General features: G+C 35.4%; 2 protein-coding genes across 4 annotated transcripts; one reads left to right on the forward strand and one right to left on the reverse strand.

Moving 5' to 3' along the window:
* Positions 1-784: 784 nt before the first annotated feature.
* On the forward strand, positions 785-21,553 carry chas (chascon). 3 transcript variants are annotated; one of them, XM_088040704.1, is made up of 9 exons: positions 785-945; positions 8,714-8,806; positions 13,190-13,226; positions 16,375-16,760; positions 17,603-18,080; positions 18,128-18,466; positions 18,556-18,957; positions 19,007-19,274; positions 20,338-21,553. In XM_088040704.1, exons 2-9 carry the CDS (start codon positions 8,717-8,719, stop codon positions 21,269-21,271), a joined length of 2,934 nt encoding a protein of 977 aa, XP_087896830.1. In that variant the 5' UTR covers positions 785-945; positions 8,714-8,716; the 3' UTR covers positions 21,272-21,553. The 3 variants fall into 3 exon arrangements, with proteins under 3 accessions (XP_087896830.1, XP_087896828.1, XP_087896829.1); XM_088040702.1 differs by lacking the exon at positions 785-945 and adding an exon at positions 1,207-1,223; XM_088040703.1 differs by lacking the exons at positions 785-945; positions 8,714-8,806 and having other exon boundaries at positions 12,661-13,226.
* Positions 8,219-9,052, reverse strand: LOC148172125 (uncharacterized). Its single transcript, XM_088042406.1, has 4 exons — positions 9,046-9,052; positions 8,852-8,983; positions 8,656-8,797; positions 8,219-8,394 (listed from the first exon to the last, which is right to left on the reverse strand). Exons 1-4 carry the CDS (start codon positions 9,050-9,052, stop codon positions 8,271-8,273), a joined length of 405 nt encoding a protein of 134 aa, XP_087898532.1. The 3' UTR covers positions 8,219-8,270.
* Positions 21,554-23,233: the final 1,680 nt, after the last annotated feature.

A 23,233-nucleotide genomic window follows, 5' to 3' on the forward strand; every position in this document is an offset into this window, starting at 1 on the left:
TGGGACACCAATAAAGGGAGTCACGCAAGGAGCTGATTTGAGGCCGATTCTACAAATATTTGATCCCATTTCGGCGTCAGATGGTCAATTCAAAGTTCAAGGGATTTTCAAAGAAGTGTTGAGTTTACCAGTATGGCCCGATCAAGGATTATGATGTTTGTATAACATACATGTAGCGAAATTGCTGGGATTGGGCAATGCTGATTGCTTGGGGCGTTCACGGATTACGTAAGTGTGAGGTGGTTCATTGGATTTATTTGACTTAAGTCATTTTCCGGCCGTAATTGAGTATGACACATCCTTTTCCTTTGAGGCAACGGCGCTGAACACCCGAAATTCCTCAAAGAAAGGTCGATTGATTTCAGAATGAACAGTGCCTCTCCTGCCTTTGCGTTGAAATCTCTCAGAAACTTGGATTTTTCCAGGTAAACGACGGATGGAGCAGGAAGAAAAAAATGTGGCTAATTAAGATTGATCACGATTCACTAAAAAACGACCTCTAAATATCTATCAGTCATTTCTGTATCGTTTCTTTGCAAGTTAATAAAAATTACGCACTAGAGACAAAATCTGTTTGAAGTGTTAACTGAAACGTCCTCAGCATGTTTGTTTATTACCTCTCCGAAGTCCACACACCTCTGAAAAAGTCGCCCATCAAGCAATTTCCTGGTAAACACCGAGCCAGTAATTCGTGTTTCGTACCATTGACAGATAGGCGCAATCGGTGCTGGCTAACACCTACACGCGACTTGCTTAGTACGACTTGCAAGGTGATCTGTAGGCACCAAGGCGAGGCACGGTTTGTTTCTCAAACACGCTGCGACACTCGCAGAAAACGTATCACTAGCAGTGCTGCAGCGCAAAACACGCGCTCTTCTCCCAGTGATTCGAAAACAACAGTGAAGTGATAAAATGGTGTTGGTTGAGTGAAGGATTAAAGACGTGGTAAGTTGGAGTGACTTGTCGGTGGTGAAAAGGGGCGATATGGGTCAAGAGCGGGTGATTTCAACGCGCGATCAGGAAAAAATCTCCGGCTTCCTTTCTGATCCATCGTTGAAATCTCCGGAATGTTGGCGAGAAAGTCGCAACAGTCAATGATTTGAGTGAGATTCGGATTTCGGCGTGTTGGGAAAAAACTAGTTTTCTGGAAATTCTCATCTCATCACGTATGTACCAACATGGTCGGTGATGCACGTATGTCGCATGACCTTGGTATCTCTAAGGTAACTAGATTTCTCATCGCATATGTTTTCCAGTCCACGTTTCAATTGTTCCTCATACAATGCGACATTTCGGTCGAGCTTCTCCTTGCATCGTCTTTTTTGGATAAACAATGTCATATCCAAGGTTTCTTCGCATTTTTCCCTCGAAGGTTAGTTCGTTGCCCAAAAATGAATCACATCGCAAGGCTGTTAATGAATCCAATTAACAGTTCGTTGACCAATTTCTACAAGTCCAGTTATGACAACATCTCGGGGTGCAAAAATCGGATGACTCACCAGTAGATCTGCAAGGGTCCTCCTTGGTTGTCTATAAAAGGATACCACGAGAGAACGAGTATGCTTAGGTCGTCTGCGATTTAATATCGGACACTTATCATCCTTAAACATCCAATTAGAGCCTCTGGGAACTATTACTGTTTTTGCTTTTGATGGCCAATTGCATAATTTAAGAGGGTTCGTCTAGACGGGAAAAAAGAAAGATTTCTTCGGGGCCTCAAAGCGATTTGATCTAATCGTAACCGGACTCTCTTAATTCGAGATTTCGCGACAGCTGCTTCTAAATAAACATTCTTGAGTTGACATTAACACAGGAAACCGTATAAATCAATCATTAGCAGCTCGTTACTTTGATATTCGAGAAAAAACGAGAGATAATAAAACGAGAAACGAGTTAGACCCACACGACGCCAAATATGAAGTGTACACGGGTAATTAGCATAAGTAGTAGCAAAACTTGATGGATTTAGATCGGGGCGATAAAACGAACAGTAAAACTGCAGGATTTTGATCATTTACCTCCTATTCTACTAATGGAACAGATAACGAGCGGAAAATAAGAAAAAACTTGTTTATCACTCAAAATTTATTTGTCAGATGCTCGTGGCTCTTCATTTTTGCAAATCGCCAAAATTGCACTTTAACAGTTCTTTATTTTGCAATATCTCTCTCAAGCTTTCGGTTTTCATTTTATAAGGTCAAAAAATCCTCTTCCATTATGTACTTTACAATTTAGTGGTATTAATACTCGAGACCAATACAATGAACACTTCAAATTTTACTGAAATAGCTTGAAAATTACCGGAATTACAAATTTTTATTTAAGTAAAATTGGAAATTTTTTATTCGACCGTAAAATAAAAATTTCCAAAAAATGCCCCTTTTGCACCACGACCTTCCAATTGGGTGGAGTTTTTACCCGTGGCTAATACAATGAACACTCCAAATTTCACTGAAATGTCTTGAAAATTACCAGAATTATAAATTGTTATTAATTAAAAAAAATAAATTTTTAACTGGACCGTAAATTAAAATTTTCTAAAAACTATTCCTTTTGCACTCTCCAGATTTTACTGAAATAGCTTGAAAATTATTAAAATTTTTATTAAAAAAATTGAAGATTTTTGTCCGTCCGTAAAATAAATATTTCTAACAACTGCCTTTTTTTGCACCACAACTTTTCAATTGGCTGGAGTTTATACTCGTAACCAATACAATAAATACTCCAAATTTCACTTCAGTAGCTTAAGAATTACCAGAATTACAAATTTTCGTTTAAAAAAATGGAAATTTTTTGTTCGTTCATAAAATAAAAAATTCTGAAAACTGTTCCTTTTGCACTACAACTTTTCAATTTGGTGGAGTTAATACTCGTGCACAAAGTAATGAACTCACCAAATTTCGCTGCCATAGCTTAAAACTACCAGAAATCCAAATTTTTATTTAAAAAAAACAACAAATTTTTAGTTTTTTTACAAAAAAAATAAAAACTGTCTCATTTGCACCACAACCGTCCAATTTGGTAGAGTTGATACTTGTGCTCAATACAATGAACACTCTAAATTTTACTGAAATAGTTTTAAAACTACCAGAATTACAAATTTTTATTCCAAAAATGGGCATTTTTTGTTTGTCCTTAAAATAAAAATTTCTAAAAAGTGTCCCTTTTGCACCACAACGTTCTAATTTAGTGGAGTTGATCTTTGTGTTTAGTACAATAAACACTTTAAATTTCAGGGAAATACCTTGATAATTACCAGAATTACAAATTTTTATTTAAAAAAAATTAGATAATTTTTCGTTTGTCCGTAAAATAAAAAAATCTAAAAACTGCCTCTTTTGCACCACAACCTTCCAATTTAGTGGAGTTTATACTCGTGGCCAATACAATAAATACTCCAAAATTCACTTCAGTGGCTTAAGAATTACCAGAATTACAAATTTTTGTTTAAAAAAATAGAAATTTTTTGTTCGTCCATAAGATAAAAAATTATGAAAACTGTTCCTTTTGCACTACAACTTTTCAATTTGGTGGAGTTAATACTCGTGCACAAAGTAATGAACTCACCAAATTTCGCTGCCTTAGCTTAAAAACTACCAGAATTCGAAATTTTTATTTAAAAAAAACAACAAATTTTTAGTTTTTTTACAAAAAAAATAAAAACTGTTTCATTTGCACCACAACCTTCCAATTTGGTAGAGTTGATACTTGTGCTCAATACAATGAACACTCTAAATTTTACTGAAATAGTTTTAAAACTACCAGAATTACAAATTTTTATTCCAAAAATGGGCATTTTTTGTTTGTCCTTAAAATAAAAATTTCTAAAAAGTGTCCCTTTTGCACCACAACGTTCTAATTTGGTGGAGTTGATCTTTGTGTTTAGTACAATAGACACTTTAAATTTCAGTGAAATACCTTGATAATTACCAGAATTACAAATTTTTATTAAAAAAAAATTAGATAATTTTTGTCTGTCCGTAAAATAAAAAAATCTAAAAACTGCCTCTTTTGCACCACAACCTTCCAATTTAGTGGAGTTTATACTCGTGGCCAATACAATAAATACTCCAAATTTCACTTCAGTGGCTTAAGAATTACGAGAATTACAAATTTTTGTTTAAAAAAATAGAAATTTTTTGTTCGTCCATAAGATAAAAAATTATGAAAACTGTTCCTTTTGCACTACAACTTTTCAATTTGGTGGAGTTAATACTCGTGCACAAAGTAATGAACTCACCAAATTTCGCTGCCTTAGCTTAAAAACTACCAGAATTCCAAATTTTTATTTAAAAAAACCAACAAATTTTTAGTTTTTTTACAAAAAAAAATAAAAACTGTCTCATTTGCACCACAACCTTCCAATTTGGTAGAGTTGATACTTGTGCTCAATACAATGAACACTCTAATTTTTACTGAAATAGTTTTAAAACTACCAGAATTACAAATTTTTATTCCAAAAATGGGCATTTTTTGTTTGTCCTTAAAATAAAAATTTCTAAAAAGTGTCCCTTTTGCACCACAACGTTCTAATTTAGTGGAGTTGATCTTTGTGTTTAGTACAATAAACACTTTAAATTTCAGGGAAATACCTTGATAATTACCAGAATTACAAATTTTTATTTAAAAAAAATTAGATAATTTTTCGTTTGTCCGTAAAATAAAAAAATCTAAAAACTGCCTCTTTTGCACCACAACCTTCCAATTTAGTGGAGTTTATACTCGTGGCCAATACAATAAATACTCCAAAATTCACTTCAGTGGCTTAAGAATTACCAGAATTACAAATTTTTGTTTAAAAAAATAGAAATTTTTTGTTCGTCCATAAGATAAAAAATTATGAAAACTGTTCCTTTTGCACTACAACTTTTCAATTTGGTGGAGTTAATACTCGTGCACAAAGTAATGAACTCACCAAATTTCGCTGCCTTAGCTTAAAAACTACCAGAATTCGAAATTTTTATTTAAAAAAAACAACAAATTTTTAGTTTTTTTACAAAAAAAATAAAAACTGTTTCATTTGCACCACAACCTTCCAATTTGGTAGAGTTGATACTTGTGCTCAATACAATGAACACTCTAAATTTTACTGAAATAGTTTTAAAACTACCAGAATTACAAATTTTTATTCCAAAAATGGGCATTTTTTGTTTGTCCTTAAAATAAAAATTTCTAAAAAGTGTCCCTTTTGCACCACAACGTTCTAATTTGGTGGAGTTGATCTTTGTGTTTAGTACAATAGACACTTTAAATTTCAGTGAAATACCTTGATAATTACCAGAATTACAAATTTTTATTAAAAAAAAATTAGATAATTTTTGTCTGTCCGTAAAATAAAAAAATCTAAAAACTGCCTCTTTTGCACCACAACCTTCCAATTTAGTGGAGTTTATACTCGTGGCCAATACAATAAATACTCCAAATTTCACTTCAGTGGCTTAAGAATTACGAGAATTACAAATTTTTGTTTAAAAAAATAGAAATTTTTTGTTCGTCCATAAGATAAAAAATTATGAAAACTGTTCCTTTTGCACTACAACTTTTCAATTTGGTGGAGTTAATACTCGTGCACAAAGTAATGAACTCACCAAATTTCGCTGCCTTAGCTTAAAAACTACCAGAATTCCAAATTTTTATTTAAAAAAACCAACAAATTTTTAGTTTTTTTACAAAAAAAAATAAAAACTGTCTCATTTGCACCACAACCTTCCAATTTGGTAGAGTTGATACTTGTGCTCAATACAATGAACACTCTAATTTTTACTGAAATAGTTTTAAAACTACCAGAATTACAAATTTTTATTCCAAAAATGGGCATTTTTTGTTTGTCCGTAAAATAAAAATTTCTAAAAAGTGTCCCTTTTGCACCACAACGTTCTAATTTAGTGGAGTTGATCTTTGTGTTTAGTACAATAAACACTTTAAATTTCAGGGAAATACCTTGATAATTACCAGAATTACAAATTTTTATTTAAAAAAAATTAGATAATTTTTCGTTTGTCCGTAAAATAAAAAAATCTAAAAACTGCCTCTTTTGCACCACAACCTTCCAATTTAGTGGAGTTTATACTCGTGGCCAATACAATAAATACTCCAAAATTCACTTCAGTGGCTTAAGAATTACCAGAATTACAAATTTTTGTTTAAAAAAATAGAAATTTTTTGTTCGTCCATAAGATAAAAAATTATGAAAACTGTTCCTTTTGCACTACAACTTTTCAATTTGGTGGAGTTAAGACTCGTGCACAAAGTAATGAACTCACCAAATTTCGCTGCGATAGCGAAACCATCAGAATTACAAATTTTTATTTAAAAAAAATCAAACGTTTAGTTTTTTACAATTTTTTTTTATGTGTTTTATTTGCACTACAACCTTCCAATTTGGTGGGGTTGATACTTTTGCGCTCAATTCAATAAACACTCTTAATTTCACTGAAATTGCTTGAAAATTACCAGAATTACAAATTTTTATTTAAAAAATATGGAAAATAAAAAATTTTGCAAACTATTCCTTTTGCAGTACAACTTTCCAATTTGGTGGAGTTAATCCTCGTGCACAAAATAATGAACCAACTATATTTCACTGCTATAGCTCAAAAACTACCAGAATTACAAATTTTTATTTGTAAAATGTAAAAAAATCAAATTTTTAGTTTTTTTACAAAAAAATTCTAAAAATTGTCTCATTTGCACCACAATCTTCCAAGTTGGTGGAGTTGATACTTGTGCTGAATACAATGAACACTCCAAATTTCTCTGAAATAGCTTAAAATTTATCAGAATTACAAATTTTTATTTAAAAAAAGTCAAATTTTTAGATTTTTACAAAAAAATTTAAATCTGTTTTATTTGCACCAAAACCTTCTGCCTGGCGGAGTTGATACTCGTGCGCAATACAATAAACATTTCAAATTTTACTGAAATAACTTGAAAATTAGAAGATTTACAAATTTTCTTAAAAAAAATGAAATTTAAAATAAATTTTTTTTAAACTTGTTTCTTTTGCACCACAACTGCCCAATTTGGTGGAGTTGATATTCATGCCCACAAAATTTCATTGCCATAGCGTGACAATGATCAGAAGTAGCAATATTTATTAAAAAAAAATGAAATTTTTAGTTCGTTAACTAAATAAAAATTCCTAAAAACTGTCTCTCCTGCTTTACAATTTTCTAATTCGGCAGAATTAATAAACACGTTTAAACGAGTAAACTCCCCAAATTTTATTGGCATGGCGTTAAAACTACTCACATGACAAAATTTTAATTTATAAATCTCTGTTCTACACTTTTCCAATTTGATGCGTTCGATTCCATCTTCGCCCGCGACAATAAAACTCAGTTTAGAAAAACCTGCGATTAGAAGCAATGTAATCAAGCCATAAATAATCCAACTGTTTCCTGCCAAGTGCACTTTTAATCTAAAAGCAGCAAACATAAATCTGATATCGAAATTTTTCTAAACTTCGAAACATGAAATAATAGGCACTTAGTCCTCCATATTAGGAATTAAGCGAGCAGGCTATAACAGCCACAATTACCTACAGAAAAACCAAAAAGAAAATCGTTTGCGATTGCCAACGGCCACAATTGCGACTTTGTCCCTTCAGCGACAGCACGACATTCCATCATAACATTTTTATCATGAAAGTTTGAAGAACTAGGAGTGTCTTTTCGCTTGAGATATTCGCGGATTTTCGAAGCAATAAATCTGGTAAAAATTATAGGTGGTAGGTAGTTTAACGGTTACTGTAATGCCTACGCCAATTTGTAAATTATTGTCTTGACACCAAATGGTAGGTCAAAAAAGTGGAACAAAACTCCACCAGATCCGAGTCCTAGTGAAACAAAGGTGCTAAATGATTACCACACACCTGTGGTTGCGTATTTTTTATATAACGCATTTCCAGGTCAATTAAAAGTTGTGTCGCATCGATGGTTTCACATACTAATAATAAAAATGACACGAGCCTCCGGCTATGACAGTTTGGTTCTCTAATCCCTAAAGTGGAAAACATCCCAAAGCACTGGATAATTAATGGAAATCTTCTCATGCAGAACTGAAACGCGGCCATAAATTCTTACAATTAGAAGACTGGAAAATATTTTTAAATCTTGCGTCATTATGGGTCACAAATCTGCGGATAATTTGAGCTTATTATCGCGACGTTACAACAGTTGTTAACACCGTTTTCATAAAAGGAAAACTCTATTAACTCTTTCTTTTTTGTGTAATGACAAGTCTTTTATTATGCAAGAATGATTGATAATTCAAAACAAACTCTGACAGAGGTCGAATTTTAATCCAGGGTCGGCTTCAAAGATGTCACGTCGAAAGAGATTTAGTGGGCCTTGTTTATCTTTCCATGTTGGTAGCACTGTTGAATAATTTCCACTGAAAGTAAAAGTGTTGGATTAACATCAATTACAACTTCCTCGAATAAACGTGAGAATTTCATAGTAAAATTCATGATTAATAAATAATAAAATCGCAAAGTAACTGGTATTTCTGGTAAATATAAATGAGTATGTATATCATTCGAACAATACTGTTCCAAGAACAATTTATGCAACAATGACGTGTCTAATTTCCGCGAACAAAGGCCGCATCAAAACCTCTTAATTAGATTTTGACAAATCAAGTCAAGGATAGCACCTGCCAGAAGCTTGCGCAAAGAAATTCCTCGCTCCAATTTTCATTTGTGTTGTTTCAGACGATGACGGAAGTCGCCAGTCTTCTTCCTGCTGACCACAGATTGACCTCAGTGCGGCGATACGAAGCTGGACCTCCGGAAGGCCTGGAACTGGTAATCATAAATTGTGACGCGAAATTGTGATGTAGGCAACCAAACATACACCAAAGGTCTTTCTCAAGTACGTTTCGTCACAGATAATAAATAATTTCATATTGCAAGGCGCACCTCGCTGACCTTTATCATCTTGAAACGTCAATAGCGTAACGCAATTTAGCACGATCGGAGTCGCTGCGGTTTTAGAGCGAACCTTGCGAGTCCAGAAAGAAGTGGGCGCGACCTTTTACCAAAACTTCTCATGGGTTTGAAAATTTTATTATTTTATTGCGTGTCGTGTAAGAGATAAATCGCGACATATTTCGCCATCTATAGAAAAACGGAACAAAGAGAGAAATTTTTATCAAAAGGCATGGGAATGATGAAGATCAGTATTGAAACGAGAAATCGAAAGTGAAGAAAGTGAACTGTGAAAATGAGAGCCCCAGGGAATCGCCGCGGGCTTGGGCGCAAAAAAACTTCGTTTAACCTTTGCTTAATTTGACGTTGCAATTATCTAAATAGTTTTAATGGTGGAAAAAAAAGATAATTACAAGATGGAGCCACTAATGATTTAATTGAGACGTGTTTAAGAAATATTTTATGCGCTACTTTTTTCGCATTTTTATTCGGGTTTTTACACGAGTTTTCAATTATCGCGGTGTTTTCTAATGGAAGAAAAATGTTGAGGCTGAAAGTGGAATTTCCGAATTCCGGGGCTTGGATTTGTGAGCTCTCAATTTCTAATTTTTCAATTTTCTCATTTCAAATTGTGGTTGTTAAACATCTACGAAATTTCTAAAAATTATGTTTGGATGTTTGAAATTTTGTTAGAACAATAATTCCTTTCGAGAGAAATTTTAATTAAAAATAAGAATTTTTGGTTTGTCCATAAAATGAAAAATTCTGAAAAATATGTATTTTATTCAACAACATTCTAATTTGGGGGAGTTAATAAGAAGGTCTAAACTAGTAATCTCCCCAAATTTTATTGCCATTGCCTAAAAACTTTCAGAATTACAAATTTTTGTTATCAAAATTTGGAAATTTTTAGTTAGTCTGCCAAATAAAAATTTCTAAAAATTCTGTCTTTTGAACTACAATATTCTAATTTGGGGAAGTTGATAAACAGGTACAAATTAGTAATCTCCCCAAATTTTATTGTCGTAGTCTGAAAGCTTCCAGAATTACAAATTTATATTTTCAAAATTTGGACATTTTTAGTTAGTCTGCAAAATAAAAATTTCTAAAAATTCTGTCTTTTGAACTACAATATTCTAATTTGGGGAAGTTGATGAACAGGTCCAAATTAATAATCCCCCCAAATTTTATTGGCGTAGTCTGAAAACTTCCAGAATTACAAATTTTTATTTTCAAAATTTTGAAAATTTTAGTTATTCTGCAAAATAAAAATTCTGTCATCTGCACTACAGGACTCTAATTTGGGGAAGTTGATAAACAGATCCAAATTAGTAATCTTTCCAAATTTTATTGTCATTGCCTAAAAACTTTTAGAATTACAAATTTTTGTTTTCAAAATTTGGAAATTTTTAGTTAGTCTGCCAAATAAAAATTTCTAAAAATTCTGTCTTTTGAATTACAATATTCTAATTTGGGGAAGTTGATAAACAGGTACAAATTAGTAATCTCCCCAAATTTTATTGTCGTAGTCTGAAAGCTTCCAGAATTACAAATTTATATTTTCAAAATTTGGACATTTTTAGTTAGTCTGCAAAATAAAAATTTCTAAAAATTCTGTGTTTTGAACTACAATATTCTAATTTGAGGAAGTTGATGAACAGGTCCAAATTAATAATCCCCCCAAATTTTATTGTCGTAGTCTGAAAACTTCCAGAATTACAAATTTTTATTTTCAAAATTTTGAAAATTTTAGTTAGTCTGCAAAATAACAATTCTGTCATCTGCACTACAGGATTCTAATTTGGGGAAGTTGATAAACAGGTCCAAATTAGTAATCTTTCCAAATTTTATTGTCATTGCCTAAAAACTTTTAGAATTACAAGTTTTTGTTTTCAAAATTTGGAAATTTTTAGTTAGTCTGCCAAATAAAAATTTCTAAAAATTTTGTCTTTTAATCTACAACATTCTAATTTGGGGAAGTTGATAAACAGGTACAAATTAGTAATCTCCCCAAATTTTATTGTCGTAGTCTGAAAGCTTCCAGAATTACAAATTTATATATATTTTCAAAATTTGGAAATATTTAGTTAGTCTGCAAAATAAAAATTTCTAAAAATTCTGTCTTTTGCACTACAAAATTTTAATTTAGGAGAGTTGATAAAAAGGTTTAAATTAGTAATCTCCCCAAATTTTATTGTCATTGCCTGAAAACTTCCAGAATTACAAATTTTTGTTTTCAAAATTTGGAAATTTTTAGTTAGTCTGCCAAATAAAAATTTCTAAAAATTTTGCCCTTTGATCTACAACATTCTAATTTGGGGAAGTTGATAAACAGGTACAAATTAGTAATCTCCCCAAATTTTATTGTCGTAGTCTGAAAGCTTCCAGAATTACAAATTTATATTTATTCAAAATTTGGACATTTTTAGTTAGTCTGCAAAAAACAATTTCTAAAAATTCTGTCTTTTGTTCTACAACATTCTAATTTGGGGAAGTTGATAAACATGTCCAAATTAGTAATTTACCCAAATTTTATTATCATCGTTTGAAAACTTTCGAAATTACAAATTTTTACTTTCAAAAATTTGAAATTTTTATTTCATTTGCAAAATAAAAATTTATAAAAATTCTGCCTTTTGTTCTACAACATTCTAATTTGGGGAAGTTGATAAACATGTCCAAATTAGTAATTTACCCAAATTTTATTATCATCGTTTGAAAACTTTCGAAATTACAAATTTTTACTTTCAAAAATTTGAAATTTTTATTTCATTTGCAAAATAAAAAATTCTAAAAATTATGTCTACATTCTAATTTGGAGTTGATATGTAGGTCTAAACTAGAAACTTTCTTAAATTGCATTGTCATAGCATAAAAATTACAAGAATAACAAAATTTTATTTTCAAAATTTGGAAATTTTTAGTTCAAATTTTTAAGAGTTGGAACAAATCATATCTAATTGTGACGTTCTTTGGCAAAAATATAAAAATTTCACACCCACTCAAGAACTGAACTCTTCCCTTTGAATTGAGCACCTCCTATTACCATTAATCCGCCAATAAACCCTGAAAAGAAGCCAATAAATAAATCAGAACTCTTTATATCCCACTGCGATCACCCATAAAATAACAATGAAACAGCGATCAAACAATTTTATGACATAACTCCACCCACTCATGTTCCATCAAGACCAGCGGCGGTGGATCCGACGAACCGCACTGTCAGCCACGATCATATCTTCAGCATTGTTCTCACGCTAACATTGCACTTTCAAAATTCAGGATAGAGCGAAGAAACTGAAAGTGAACAACTTACAACATTCCATCAGCAACCGCACCCTTCTTCAGCGCTCAAATGTCAACCCTTGCGAAAAAGGGCAATACGAGGCCGAGACCGAGAATTTCGTACTTTTTCTGGGCAAAATAGTCTTGTGAAGAAGGCGCGGTCTAACAGGTGGAAGGTGGAACAATAACTGTGATGTAACAAATCCCCATTACACATGAATGTGTTGTATTCCGTAAAACTGGGCAACGTAGAGTGGTAGTAATGAGTGGAAAACTGAATGGCAGTACAGTGGCGTCCGTTGGCAGTGCGCGACCCTTCGATAGTCTCGTTTCATTTAATTAATGCAAATCGCCAATTAATTGTTTGAAGGTTCTTCTATATTTAACCTTCCAAAGCTGTTTTCTCCTTTGTCCGTTATGTCGTCGAATTGCGTAAAACTATTCTTGTCTGTGAGAACGTGCAAATTTCAAAATTTTTCTCTGCATTGTAGTGACCAGTGATGTCGAGGTCCGACCCGATTTACGTTACGTAACGCAATTAGCCTCAGTAGAATCCGGATAAGTGGCAAATCGCGAATTTTCCACCATCAGTAGTGAGCGGTCCACGAAGTAAACAACAAGGTGCACATAAAATCGAAACAACGGTCTAATTTATGTACCTCTATAAACGTCAAACGGCTTTCGAATCGATTCAATCGCCGGATGTTTACAATTTTAATCGTCATTTTGAAGGCTAGAAAGTCACCAGCGCCACCTTTTATTGTTCTCTACGGTTTAATTGCAACAGAAACGTGGCAAGGATTAATTAGCCACACATTTGATTTGACGAAAATGTACGCACTTTAAGATTGACCAGTGCTATGAATGGTGGTTATAGTTTTTGTTGCCGACCCTAGAGGTCCTTCACAATTTCCCGCCAAAAAAGTTACTTATTGTTCGAGGATTTTTTTTGAACCGGGACTCTTTTTCGCGCAGGTGGAGCCGGGAGAGACCTATGCCACCACCAAGGAAGGTAAGTTACATTTTTCAGTTGGATGCACTGTTTGGGTGCAAATTTGGGAGGCGTTAAATCTTTTTTTTCTTATACTTTTTGTCTTTTGTAAGCTTGTAAAGCTTTTAAATGCTTGTTGACATTTTCCTCTTTGAGTTTTCAATGTTTTATGGAACTTTTTGTGCGTTCGACACTGCTTTTTTACAATTGGAAGTCTCAAATTAAAGTTTTAACTTTTCAAGTTTCAATTGGATTTTAGAAAGTTAAATCTCCCTAAATTTTATTGTCATATCCTTAAAATTTCCGGAGTTACAAATTTTCTTACTTATAAAAATTGGAAATTTTTAGTTTGCCTGCAAAATAAAAAATTCTAAAAATTCTGTCTTTCGTTCTACAGCATTCTTACTTGAGGAAGTTGATAAACAGGTCCAAATAAGTAATTTCCTCAGATTTTATTGTCATAGCCCAAAAATTTCTAGAATTACAAATTTTTATTGTCTAAAATTGAAAATTTTTAGTTTTTCCGAAAAATCAAAAATTCTCCTTTTTCATCTACAACATTCTAATTTGCAGGGGTTGATAAGCAGGTCCAAATTAGTAACTTCCTCAAATTTTATTATCATAGCCTAACTTCCAAAATTACAAATTTTTATTTACAAAATTTGGAAATTTTTAATTTGTCTGCAAAACAAAAAATTCTAAAAATTCTGTCTTTCGTTCCACAGCATTCTAATTTGAGAAAGTTGATAAACAGGTCCTAATTAGTAATCTCCCCAAATGTTATTGTCATAGCTTGAAAACTTACAAAATTACAAATTTTTATTCTCAAAATTTGGAAATTTTTGGTTTATCTGCAAAATAAAAAATTCTAAAAATTCTGTCTTTCGTTCTACAGCATTGTAATTTGAGAAAGTTTATAAACAGGTTCAAATTAGTAATTTCCCCAGATTTTATTGTCATAGCCCAAAAATTTCCAGAATTACAAATTTTTATTGTCTAAAATTAAAAATTTTTAGTTTTTCCGAAAAATAAAAAATTCTAAAAATTCTCCCCTTTCATCTACATCATTCTAATTTGCAGGGGTTGATAAGCAGGTCCAAATTAGTAATTTCCTTAAATTGTATTGTCATAGCCTAAAAACTTCCAAAATTACAAATTTTTATTTACAAAATTTGGAAATTTTTAGTTTGTCTGCAAAATAAAAAATTCTAAAAATTCTGTCTTTCGTTCCACAGCATTCTAATTTGAGAAAGTTGATAAACAGGTCCTAATTAGTAATCTCCCCAAATTTTATTGTCATAGCTTGAAAACTTACAAAATTACAAATTTTTATTCTCAAAATTTGGAAATTTTTGGTTTATCTGCAAAATAAAGAATTCTAAAAATTCTGTCTTTCGTTCTACAGCATTGTAATTTGAGAAAGTTTATAAACAGGTTCAAATTAGTAATTTCCCCAGATTTTATTGTCATAGCCCAAAAATTTCCAGAATTACAAATTTTTATTGTCTAAAATTAAAAATTTTTAGTTTTTCCGAAAAATAAAAAATTCTAAAAATTCTCCCATTTCATCTACATCATTCTAATTTGCAGGGGTTGATAAGCAGGTCCAAATTAGTAACTTCCTTAAATTTTATTGTCATAGCCTAAAAATTTCCAAAATTACAAATTTTTATTTACAAATTTTTAGTTTGTCTGCAAAACAAAAAATTCTAAAAAATCTGTCTTTCATTCCACAGCATTCTAATTTGAGAAAGTTGATAAACGGGTCCTAATTAGTAATCTCCCCAAATTTTATTGTCATAGCTTGAAAACTTACAAAATTACAAATTTTTATTCTCAAAATTTGGAAATTTTTGGTTCTGCAAAATAAAAAATTCTGCTTTTTGTTCTACAACATTCTAATTTGGGGAAGTTAATAAACAGGTCCAAATTAGTAATCTCCCCAAATTTTGTTGTCATAGCCTAAAAACTTTCAAAATCACAAATTTTTATTTTCAAAATTTGGAAATTTTCAGTTAGTTTGCAAAATAAAAATTCCTAAAAATTCTGTCTTTTGTTCTACCACATTCTAATTTAGGGCAGTTGATAAGCAGGTCCAAACTAGTAATCTCCCCAAATTTTGTTGTCATAGCCTAAAAACTTCCAGAATTACAAATTTTTATTTCCAAAAATTGCAAATTTTTAGTTCATCTGCAAAATAAAAAATTCTAAAATTTTTGTCTTTTGTTCTACAATATTCTAATTTTGGGGAGTTGATAAACAGGTCCAAATTAGTATTCCTTCCAAATTTGATTGTCATAGCCTGAAAACTTCCAGAATCACAAATTTTTATTTTCAAAAATTGGAAAGTTTTATTTCATTTGCAAAATAAAAATTTCTAAAATTTTTGTCTTTTGATCTACAATATTCTAATTTTGGAGAGTTGATAAACAGGTCCAAATTAGTATTCTTTCCAAATTTTATTGTCATCGCCTCAAAACTTCCAGAATTACAAATTTTTATTTCCAAAAATTGCAAATTTTTAGTTCATCTGCAAAATAAAAAATTCTAAAAATTCTGTTTTTTGTTCTACCACATTCTAATTAGGGCAGTTGATAAGCAGGTCCAAACTAGTAATATCTCCAAATTTTATTGTCATAGCCTAAAATCTTTTAAAATCACAAATTTTTATTTTCAAAAATTGGAAATTTTTATTTCATTTGCAAAATAAAAAATTCTAAAATTTTTGTCTTTTGTTCTACAATATTCTAATTTTGGGGAGTTGCTAAACAGGTCCAAATTAGTATTCTTTCCAAATTTGATTGTCATAGCCTGAAAACTTCCAGAATTACAAATTTTTATTTCCAACAACTGCAAATTTTTAGTTCATCTGCAAAATAAAAAATTCTAAAAATTTTGTCTTTTGTTCTACAATATTCTAATTTGGGGAAGTTGATAAGCGGGTCTAATTTAGTAACATCGTCAAATTTTTTAGTCATAGTTTGCAAACTTTCGGAATTACAAATTTTTATTTCCAAAAATTGGAATTTTCCCATGAATCCCAATCGATCCTAGAAAACTAAACGATTGTTTTCTAATTATTATGTTCCGTCTTAAATTTTTCTCATCTTTTAATAACAAAATTCCGATGTCTCTAAATCCTCAAACTTTAAATGTTGTGATTCTGCAGAGGAATGGGTAAGCAAAAAGAAAACCGAAGTCACCAACACCAAACAGATCGAAACCCGCGTGAAACGCCAAGTAGTCCTCGAAGATGGCAAAGTCGTGGAAGACACCGGCCCCATGGTCACCACCAACACCACGGAAGACACCGAAACGCAAGAACACCACCAAACCGAGTTACGTAAACTAGGCGAAGACGCCCCCGACGGCCCCACCGCCATCGAAGGGGCGGCAAACACCGAACTCAGCGAGCTCGACTCCAAATGGATCGCCGTCCCCAACCCCGACGGCGTCGTGCGAGAAGTGAAAGAAAAACGTGTCATTTCCCGCGAGGAAACCGAAGAAGTGAAGGAAATGGAGGATGTGCAACATTTTGGCGACATCACCGACGAGGTGAGTTTTAGTGATAAGACACGCGTGTATCTGGCGGCGGCTTTCGTTCTTGTGCATGGAGCGATGGCCATCGAGATTCGTCCCTGTATCCGAGAGGGGCAGAGAGAAGACGGGGCCTCCACGACCAGTCAGACAACCGTTCACCGGCACTGCCGAAGACTTGAAACCAAGCAACCAGCACAAACACACAAAGACAAAGTGCTAGTGATAAGTGTGCAGTGTGAAAGTTCGCGTTTTTCCGAGGGAAATTGTGTGGAAATTGTCGGGGAACGAGCGTTTTCATGGCGTTGATTCGGGTCCGGGATGGCGATATTTCTAACTTTGACATTTAAACGTCCTCAACAATGCATCGCTGAAATTATTAGTACTTTCTCGAGCGGTTAAACATTGTGGATTACGTCACGGACTAGTTCGGAAAAATCTTTGGTTATCAACGACAATAATAATCAGTGGCAGCCTTCACGGAGCTTAGTTTCGAAAGAGAATGCTCGCGAGAAATCGCAATTATTATTAATAAAAGGTAATAACTGGGTCTCCGACTTATTGTCATTCTTCGGTAAGATAAAACTGGACCGCTTAGACTGTGACTGTGCGAAATCGCACACTTGTCCGGAGATTACGTCAAGGCCGCGAACAGAATCGGACCCGGCGCGCACCCTTGCGGCACTCGCGAACAAAATCGGGCCGCTTGTGGACCCTTGCGGCGTTCTCGATTTCCGCCTGATTACGCTACAAACCCGGAGAAAGTCCGCCAATATCGATACCAGAAGCCTACATATGCACATTACGCAATCGCCCCGAATTCGGTGAAATCTCAATCTAATTTTCCTCCTCTTCCACAGGACTTCCTCTCCGCCGTCAACAGCGGGCGCAAGGACCTCCGCCAGGTTCTGCGGTCAACGAAGGACGGTCACACGTTGGTATCGACAGGTCCGCGTTTGCTGAACGAAACCTCCAAGAGCAATAAAGTCGTAGACACGGAAGACACGCGCGAGCTGAGTTCTGTGCTGCCCGACGGGAAAATCGTGACGGAAACGCAAAGAACCACCGAACACGAAGAAATCAAAGACGACGAACTGCCCGAAGACGCTCCCGAACAAGATTTCTACAAAGAGAACTCGCAGCGATACCTCAAAACGCGTGACCAAGAAGACGTTGATTATGTAGCCGACGGTGTCAAGATCGGACACGAAATGCGCTTCCGCACCGAGACCATGGAAGTCGAACGCCACGGCGACGAGGACGACGAGCCCGATTTCGACTCCCTCAGCGCCAGGGCCCGCCGGAGGGCCAACAACCGCCAGCCCCACAGATACAGAGGTGAGCAAATCACTAATTTATTACTAAAGTTAAGCGAGTTTGTGCAGTTCCTGGTTTGGAGAACGGCGTTTCGCCGTTGGACCGGAAGGACGCGCTGACGAAGAAGCCGTTGGATTTCGACCAAGAAGAGGAGACCCGCAAAGTGGAGACGTCGAAATGGTTGGAGCACCATTTCGGGAGCGAGTCGAGGTCGTCGAATAACTCCGTCATTGATGATGAAGAACAGCCACCCAAAACAAGTTTCTTTAATGTGACGATCAAATCGCAGCCGACCAGAGCCGAGACACCACCGCAAAAGTACGTCACGACGATCAGCAACGGTCCTCGGGTCTACAGTCCGGTCGAGCCAGAAAGAGACAGGCCGCAGCATTCCGAGTACTACAAAGGTAAGGTAAAAGCAGCAAGAGCGCTCAGATAGTTGGTGGTGTGTGTCGCGTCAACATGGCTTGTACGACGGAGTTTGTCTACCTTCCAGGGATAAGTCAGTGGTCGGAGCGGCACCAGCAACCCGAGCCAGTGGCGTACCACCAAGACACCCCGATTTACGTCCACGAACCTGTGACGTATCCCCCCGCGCGTTCGCCAATGCCCGCGTACCGCGAACCAGTACCTCCTCCAGTCCGCATCTCTCCCATTCGGGAAATCACGCCGACACCTCCACAACGCAAACGAGTTTCGGACCGTCGTCACCAAGTCGAGGAACGCAGTCGCTACACACGGACGATGACCAACGGCCGCAGCAACAGCGTGGAGCGGGTGGCCGAACCACCACCGGACTATTCGCCCCCCAATCCCTCCCCCAACCACGACAAGAAAGCCATGCAGAAGACGCGCTTCGCTCCCGACCCTCCCAAAGCCAAAAGCGGCAACATCATCGGTGAGTTGACGGTACTGCCCACGTGCAAGGATAACATCATTGTGCTCAGGTCAGTCCATTCGCAAATTAGTCGGAAAGATACGTTCAGCCAGTTCCGAGCGCAAGGCTAGGAACAGGACGAAGAGGTCGCCCAGTCCTTCCTACCAGAAAGGTCACGTCATCGACAACATCCACCACAACGGAATGGAGAACAGACAACCCATGCAAAAGTACTACCTTGGCGAGGATCCTTTCGGAGGCAGCATTTACGGCAGGGAGAACAAATACGAAGGTGTCAAACCTGCTAGGAGCTCCAAAAAGAAAGAAGAAGAACACAGGTGAGTGAAAGGGCACGAGACGAGGTCGGTTTCACGGCAAAGGACTTATATGGCGCGTTAATTAAGTTTTCTATTGCGTCGCGCAGGTGATTTCATTAATGAAAACGGCCATAAATATTCTTAAATTTGCATCTGTGTGGGTGTGTTCACTGTTTGTTAGACTGCGATCACGTGAAAGTCATTAACGGAGGAATTCCACCGCGAAGTACTCCTAAATTTCGTCTTCTCTATAGCGCTTGGTACGCAGAAGTTTTCACTAAGAGTGACTCACATCCAGCACGACTAACTCTACCAAGAATTGGGATAATATTTACAATGCTAATACTGGACACCTGTTCTTGTGCAAATCTGTGAATACCTTTTGAAAACGTTTACATTATTGGGAGCGTTGCGCAATTTGTTATGTCATTTGTAGTACTGCCTTCAATGGCGACGACTGTTCCAATTTCGAGAGAAATTTTTTACGTTAGGATTGGAGACGAGTTAACAACTATACTTGCAAGATTCTTAAAAAGATTAACTCCCCACGCGTTTTCTGGTTTGTCGAATGACTCATCCAAAAAAAGAACCCAAGAGTTTGAGTTATCGCCAAGAAACAACCGAAACCGATCGAATTAGGTGTCTCCAGGCGGTCGCGTGTGGGCAAATTGGAGCACTTGTCCCCGGAACCTTTTCAAGACGAGACAAATTAGCCAATTACCGATCATCGATAGAAAATAGGATCGGATTGGGCGTGCAAGCTGACGTCAGCCTCCAATGTGGGTTTAATTGCAGAAAAGTCTTATTCCGGTGAAACCACGCAAAGGAGGCCTTGTGTTTTTTTCCGTATTGGTAGCACTGTTCTGACATTTAGGTACTCTCCGCGAATTTATGTCAGTGTGCCTCTGACTTTCTTTGTTTTGTTTGTGTCGCTAAATTTGGTCAGGCATGACGCAATAAAAACCCGCAAATACGGAAACTTTGATGTCCTTTCGTCCCATGTCGCACGCTGCTTTTAAGGCGGTCCAGTGGCGTGGGCGCCGCCCCATATAAGTCCAAGTCTAAACTGTCTCAACCATTCCAGGTCTCAGAGTACCCTGGGCCGGTTCAGCAAATCGACAAGTCGCCTCCTCAACAATTCGGCCCCGCATGAACGCAGCTCTCAGACTCTACCAAGACATCTGTCAAGACACCACGATCCTCCTACCAGACTCGAGAAGAACAACAAGTCTAATAGTACCATAAACGTGTCTATTATTAACACAGTGTCGCGGACTCTGGGGCCGCCGCTAGGACCAGCGAAGCCTGCGAGGACTTACAAGTCGAATTTGAGCAGAAGCAAAAGTTTGAATGTGCACGCGAACGACTACAGAAGACCCGGCATGTACACCAGTAACCCACATCTGAATCGTTTAGACGAGAATCCTGTCGGGCTCAAGAGTCCTGGATTGATTTCCAGTCTTAGTCGAAGCCAGAAAGACCTCCATGAAGACAGTGTCTACACGAACCGTTTCGCAAGAAACGGCACCAGTGAAAACACCAGTGATAATAAAAGAGTGTTCATGAAAAGTCTCAAAGATAGAGCGCCGGAACTTTTCAAAACGTTGCACGAAGACGAACCGGATACTGTGATCTATAGCACACCAGTCAAGAACCATCACAAGAACAAGTTCAATGGAGACATCTATGAACCTCCCACGCGTCTCAGAGAGCCACAGTCAATCTTAAGAAGAGGCAGCAACTCCAGTACGGACTACTCAGAGACTTACCACACCACGACGAGGAATGATAATCCTCACAGACCCAGCGTCACCAACACTGTTAAGAGTTACAGCAAGAAGACCATACCGGCGAAAAACGGTCGCAGCTTGGAAACCATAGAGTCAAGCGAAACCAAGTCAGTCACCAAAAGCCACTACCGCGGTGACCCCAGCGTCAAATTCTACGAAACCGAAAGAAGATACAGTGGGGGAAGCCCCGTCGTCATCGAAGTCAGAAATAGCGGATATAGGAAGTAACAACTCACACGCATACTGCCATAAACTGTCATTATTTATGTTTTGTTATTGTACTAATGGCGTTTTTATAATGTGATTGTTTTTTTTTGTTTTTTTAAAAATCGCGGGTTTTGGCATTTTTAGTGTGGTAGATTTAGGTGCTAAAATTCCCTAAACTTTTGTATGATATTTTAAATTTTTTTCTAACGTAATAATATTCAGAACAATAATCTTAGAGGTATAGAATGTGCCAAAATAATTTGTAAATACGAGCTTATCAAGATTAAACTATTCAAGAATTAATTATGTGCTTTATTTTACTTGACCTTTAAGAACGAAAACCTAACGACCTTCAACACCTGGCACTGTAGAAGAGGAAACTGTAAAGTTGTTTAATTTTTCGTTTTTTGATCGCCTCTCGTAAACTACTTGTTCTATCGATCTGAGATTTCGCTAGTTGATAGATCTCGAGGTGTTCTTTCGATCGATGTATAACTCAAAGGTATTAAATGTTGTTTTCATTTTGAAAACATTGATTGAAAATCACCCTAAAATGACGAAGCAAACTCAACAAATTTGGGTCTCATTTTACGCAGAATGTCACGCTGAATCCAAAACCATAAAAATTTTCACACTTCGTCAACAAATTACTGAGTTACGGTCGTTTGAATTTTTGGGTTGTCGCCAGAGGGTCAAATTTTCGAAGGTTCAAAACAATTCGTGCTCGATATCTTGGAAACTATTTCAGATATTAAGATGCGGTTGGCGCCATCGTTTTTCTCACAATTTTTTACATAAGAAATAGTTTTTAGATTTTCCAATAGTCGAAATTTGCAAATTTTCGCGAAAATTTATGATTAAAACTATGCCAAACTTCTCATATCGATATCTCGCTTATTTTTTAGAGTAAACTTGAGTTATTATACATCAGTAAACGCAGAATTTTACGCAGATTCCAAATCTGGGATTTAAATTCAGATACGACTGCAAATAACCGAGTTATGGCTGATTAAAATATTGAAATGTTGATTTTCATTTTTTCTCATTTTTCCTTATTTTTAAAGTTATATATCTCAGAAACTATTAGAGACATTGAGATGCGGTTTGCGCCATCGTTTTTCTAGGCTTATTTTACGTCAGAAAAAGTGCTTAAAAGCTCAAAATTCGATAGTCGATTTTTTGCGAAAAAAAAATCCGACTCAATCGATAAAAAATTTTCATTTTTTTTATTTTTGACCATAACTCTTAAACCGTTTGTTTGATCGATTTCAAATTGAGCCAGTAGATAGATTTCGAGCTCCTCTTTCGAATGATATATAATACAAAGGTATTAAACGTCGTTTTTACATTAAAAATAGTGATTGAAAATCACCCCAAAATGACCACTTCCAAACAGTTTTTGGTCAATGCTTTCTTTATTTCGTAGGTAAACTCAATAAATTTTGACTCATTTTACGCAGAATGTCACGCTGAATCCAAATCTGGAATTTAAATTCAGATCCGACAACAAATAACTGAGTTATAGCCGTTTGAATTTTTGGGTTGTCGCCAGAGGGCAAATTTTTGAAGGTTTAAAACAATTCGTGCTCGATATCTTGGAGAGTGTTTCAGATATTGAGATGCGGTTTGCGCCATCGTTTTTCTCACAATTTTTTACATAAGAAATAGTTTTTAGATTTTCCAATAGTCGAAATTTGCAAATTTTCGCGAAAATTCATGATTAAAACTATGCCAAACTTCTCATATCGATATCTCGCTTATTTTTTAGAGTAAACTTGAGTTATTATACATCAGTGAACGCAGAATTTTACGCAGATTCCAAATCTGGGATTTAAATTCAGATACGACTGCAAATAACCGAGTTATGGCTGATTAAAATATTGAAATGTTGATTTTCATTTTTTCTCATTTTTCCTTATTTTTAAAGTTATATATCTCAGAAACTATTAGAGACATTGAGATGCGGTTTGCGCCATCGTTTTT

The sequence above is a fragment of the Gnatocerus cornutus genome, chromosome 7, assembly GCF_029298725.1.
Source record: "Gnatocerus cornutus isolate USDA-ARS CGAHR chromosome 7, icGnaCorn1.1, whole genome shotgun sequence".
Classification (NCBI taxonomy): Eukaryota; Metazoa; Arthropoda; class Insecta; order Coleoptera; family Tenebrionidae; genus Gnatocerus; species Gnatocerus cornutus.

Coding starts and splice junctions, on each gene's coding strand:
- LOC148172125 (XM_088042406.1), bottom strand. Junction 8,798..8,851: donor GAGAAAGACCTTTGGTGTAT/GTTTGGTTGCCT, acceptor TACCAGTTCCAG/GCCTTCCGGAGGTCCAGCTT. Junction 8,395..8,655: donor TTTGCGCAAGCTTCTGGCAG/GTGCTATCCTTG, acceptor TTTTACTTTCAG/TGGAAATTATTCAACAGTGC.
- chas (XM_088040703.1), top strand. CDS start 13,079: ATGGTGGTTATAGTTTTTGTTGCCGACCCTAGAGGTCCTTCACAATTT. Junction 18,081..18,127: donor CCAGCCCCACAGATACAGAG/GTGAGCAAATCA, acceptor GAGTTTGTGCAG/TTCCTGGTTTGGAGAACGGC. Junction 18,958..19,006: donor CAAAAGCGGCAACATCATCG/GTGAGTTGACGG, acceptor CATTGTGCTCAG/GTCAGTCCATTCGCAAATTA.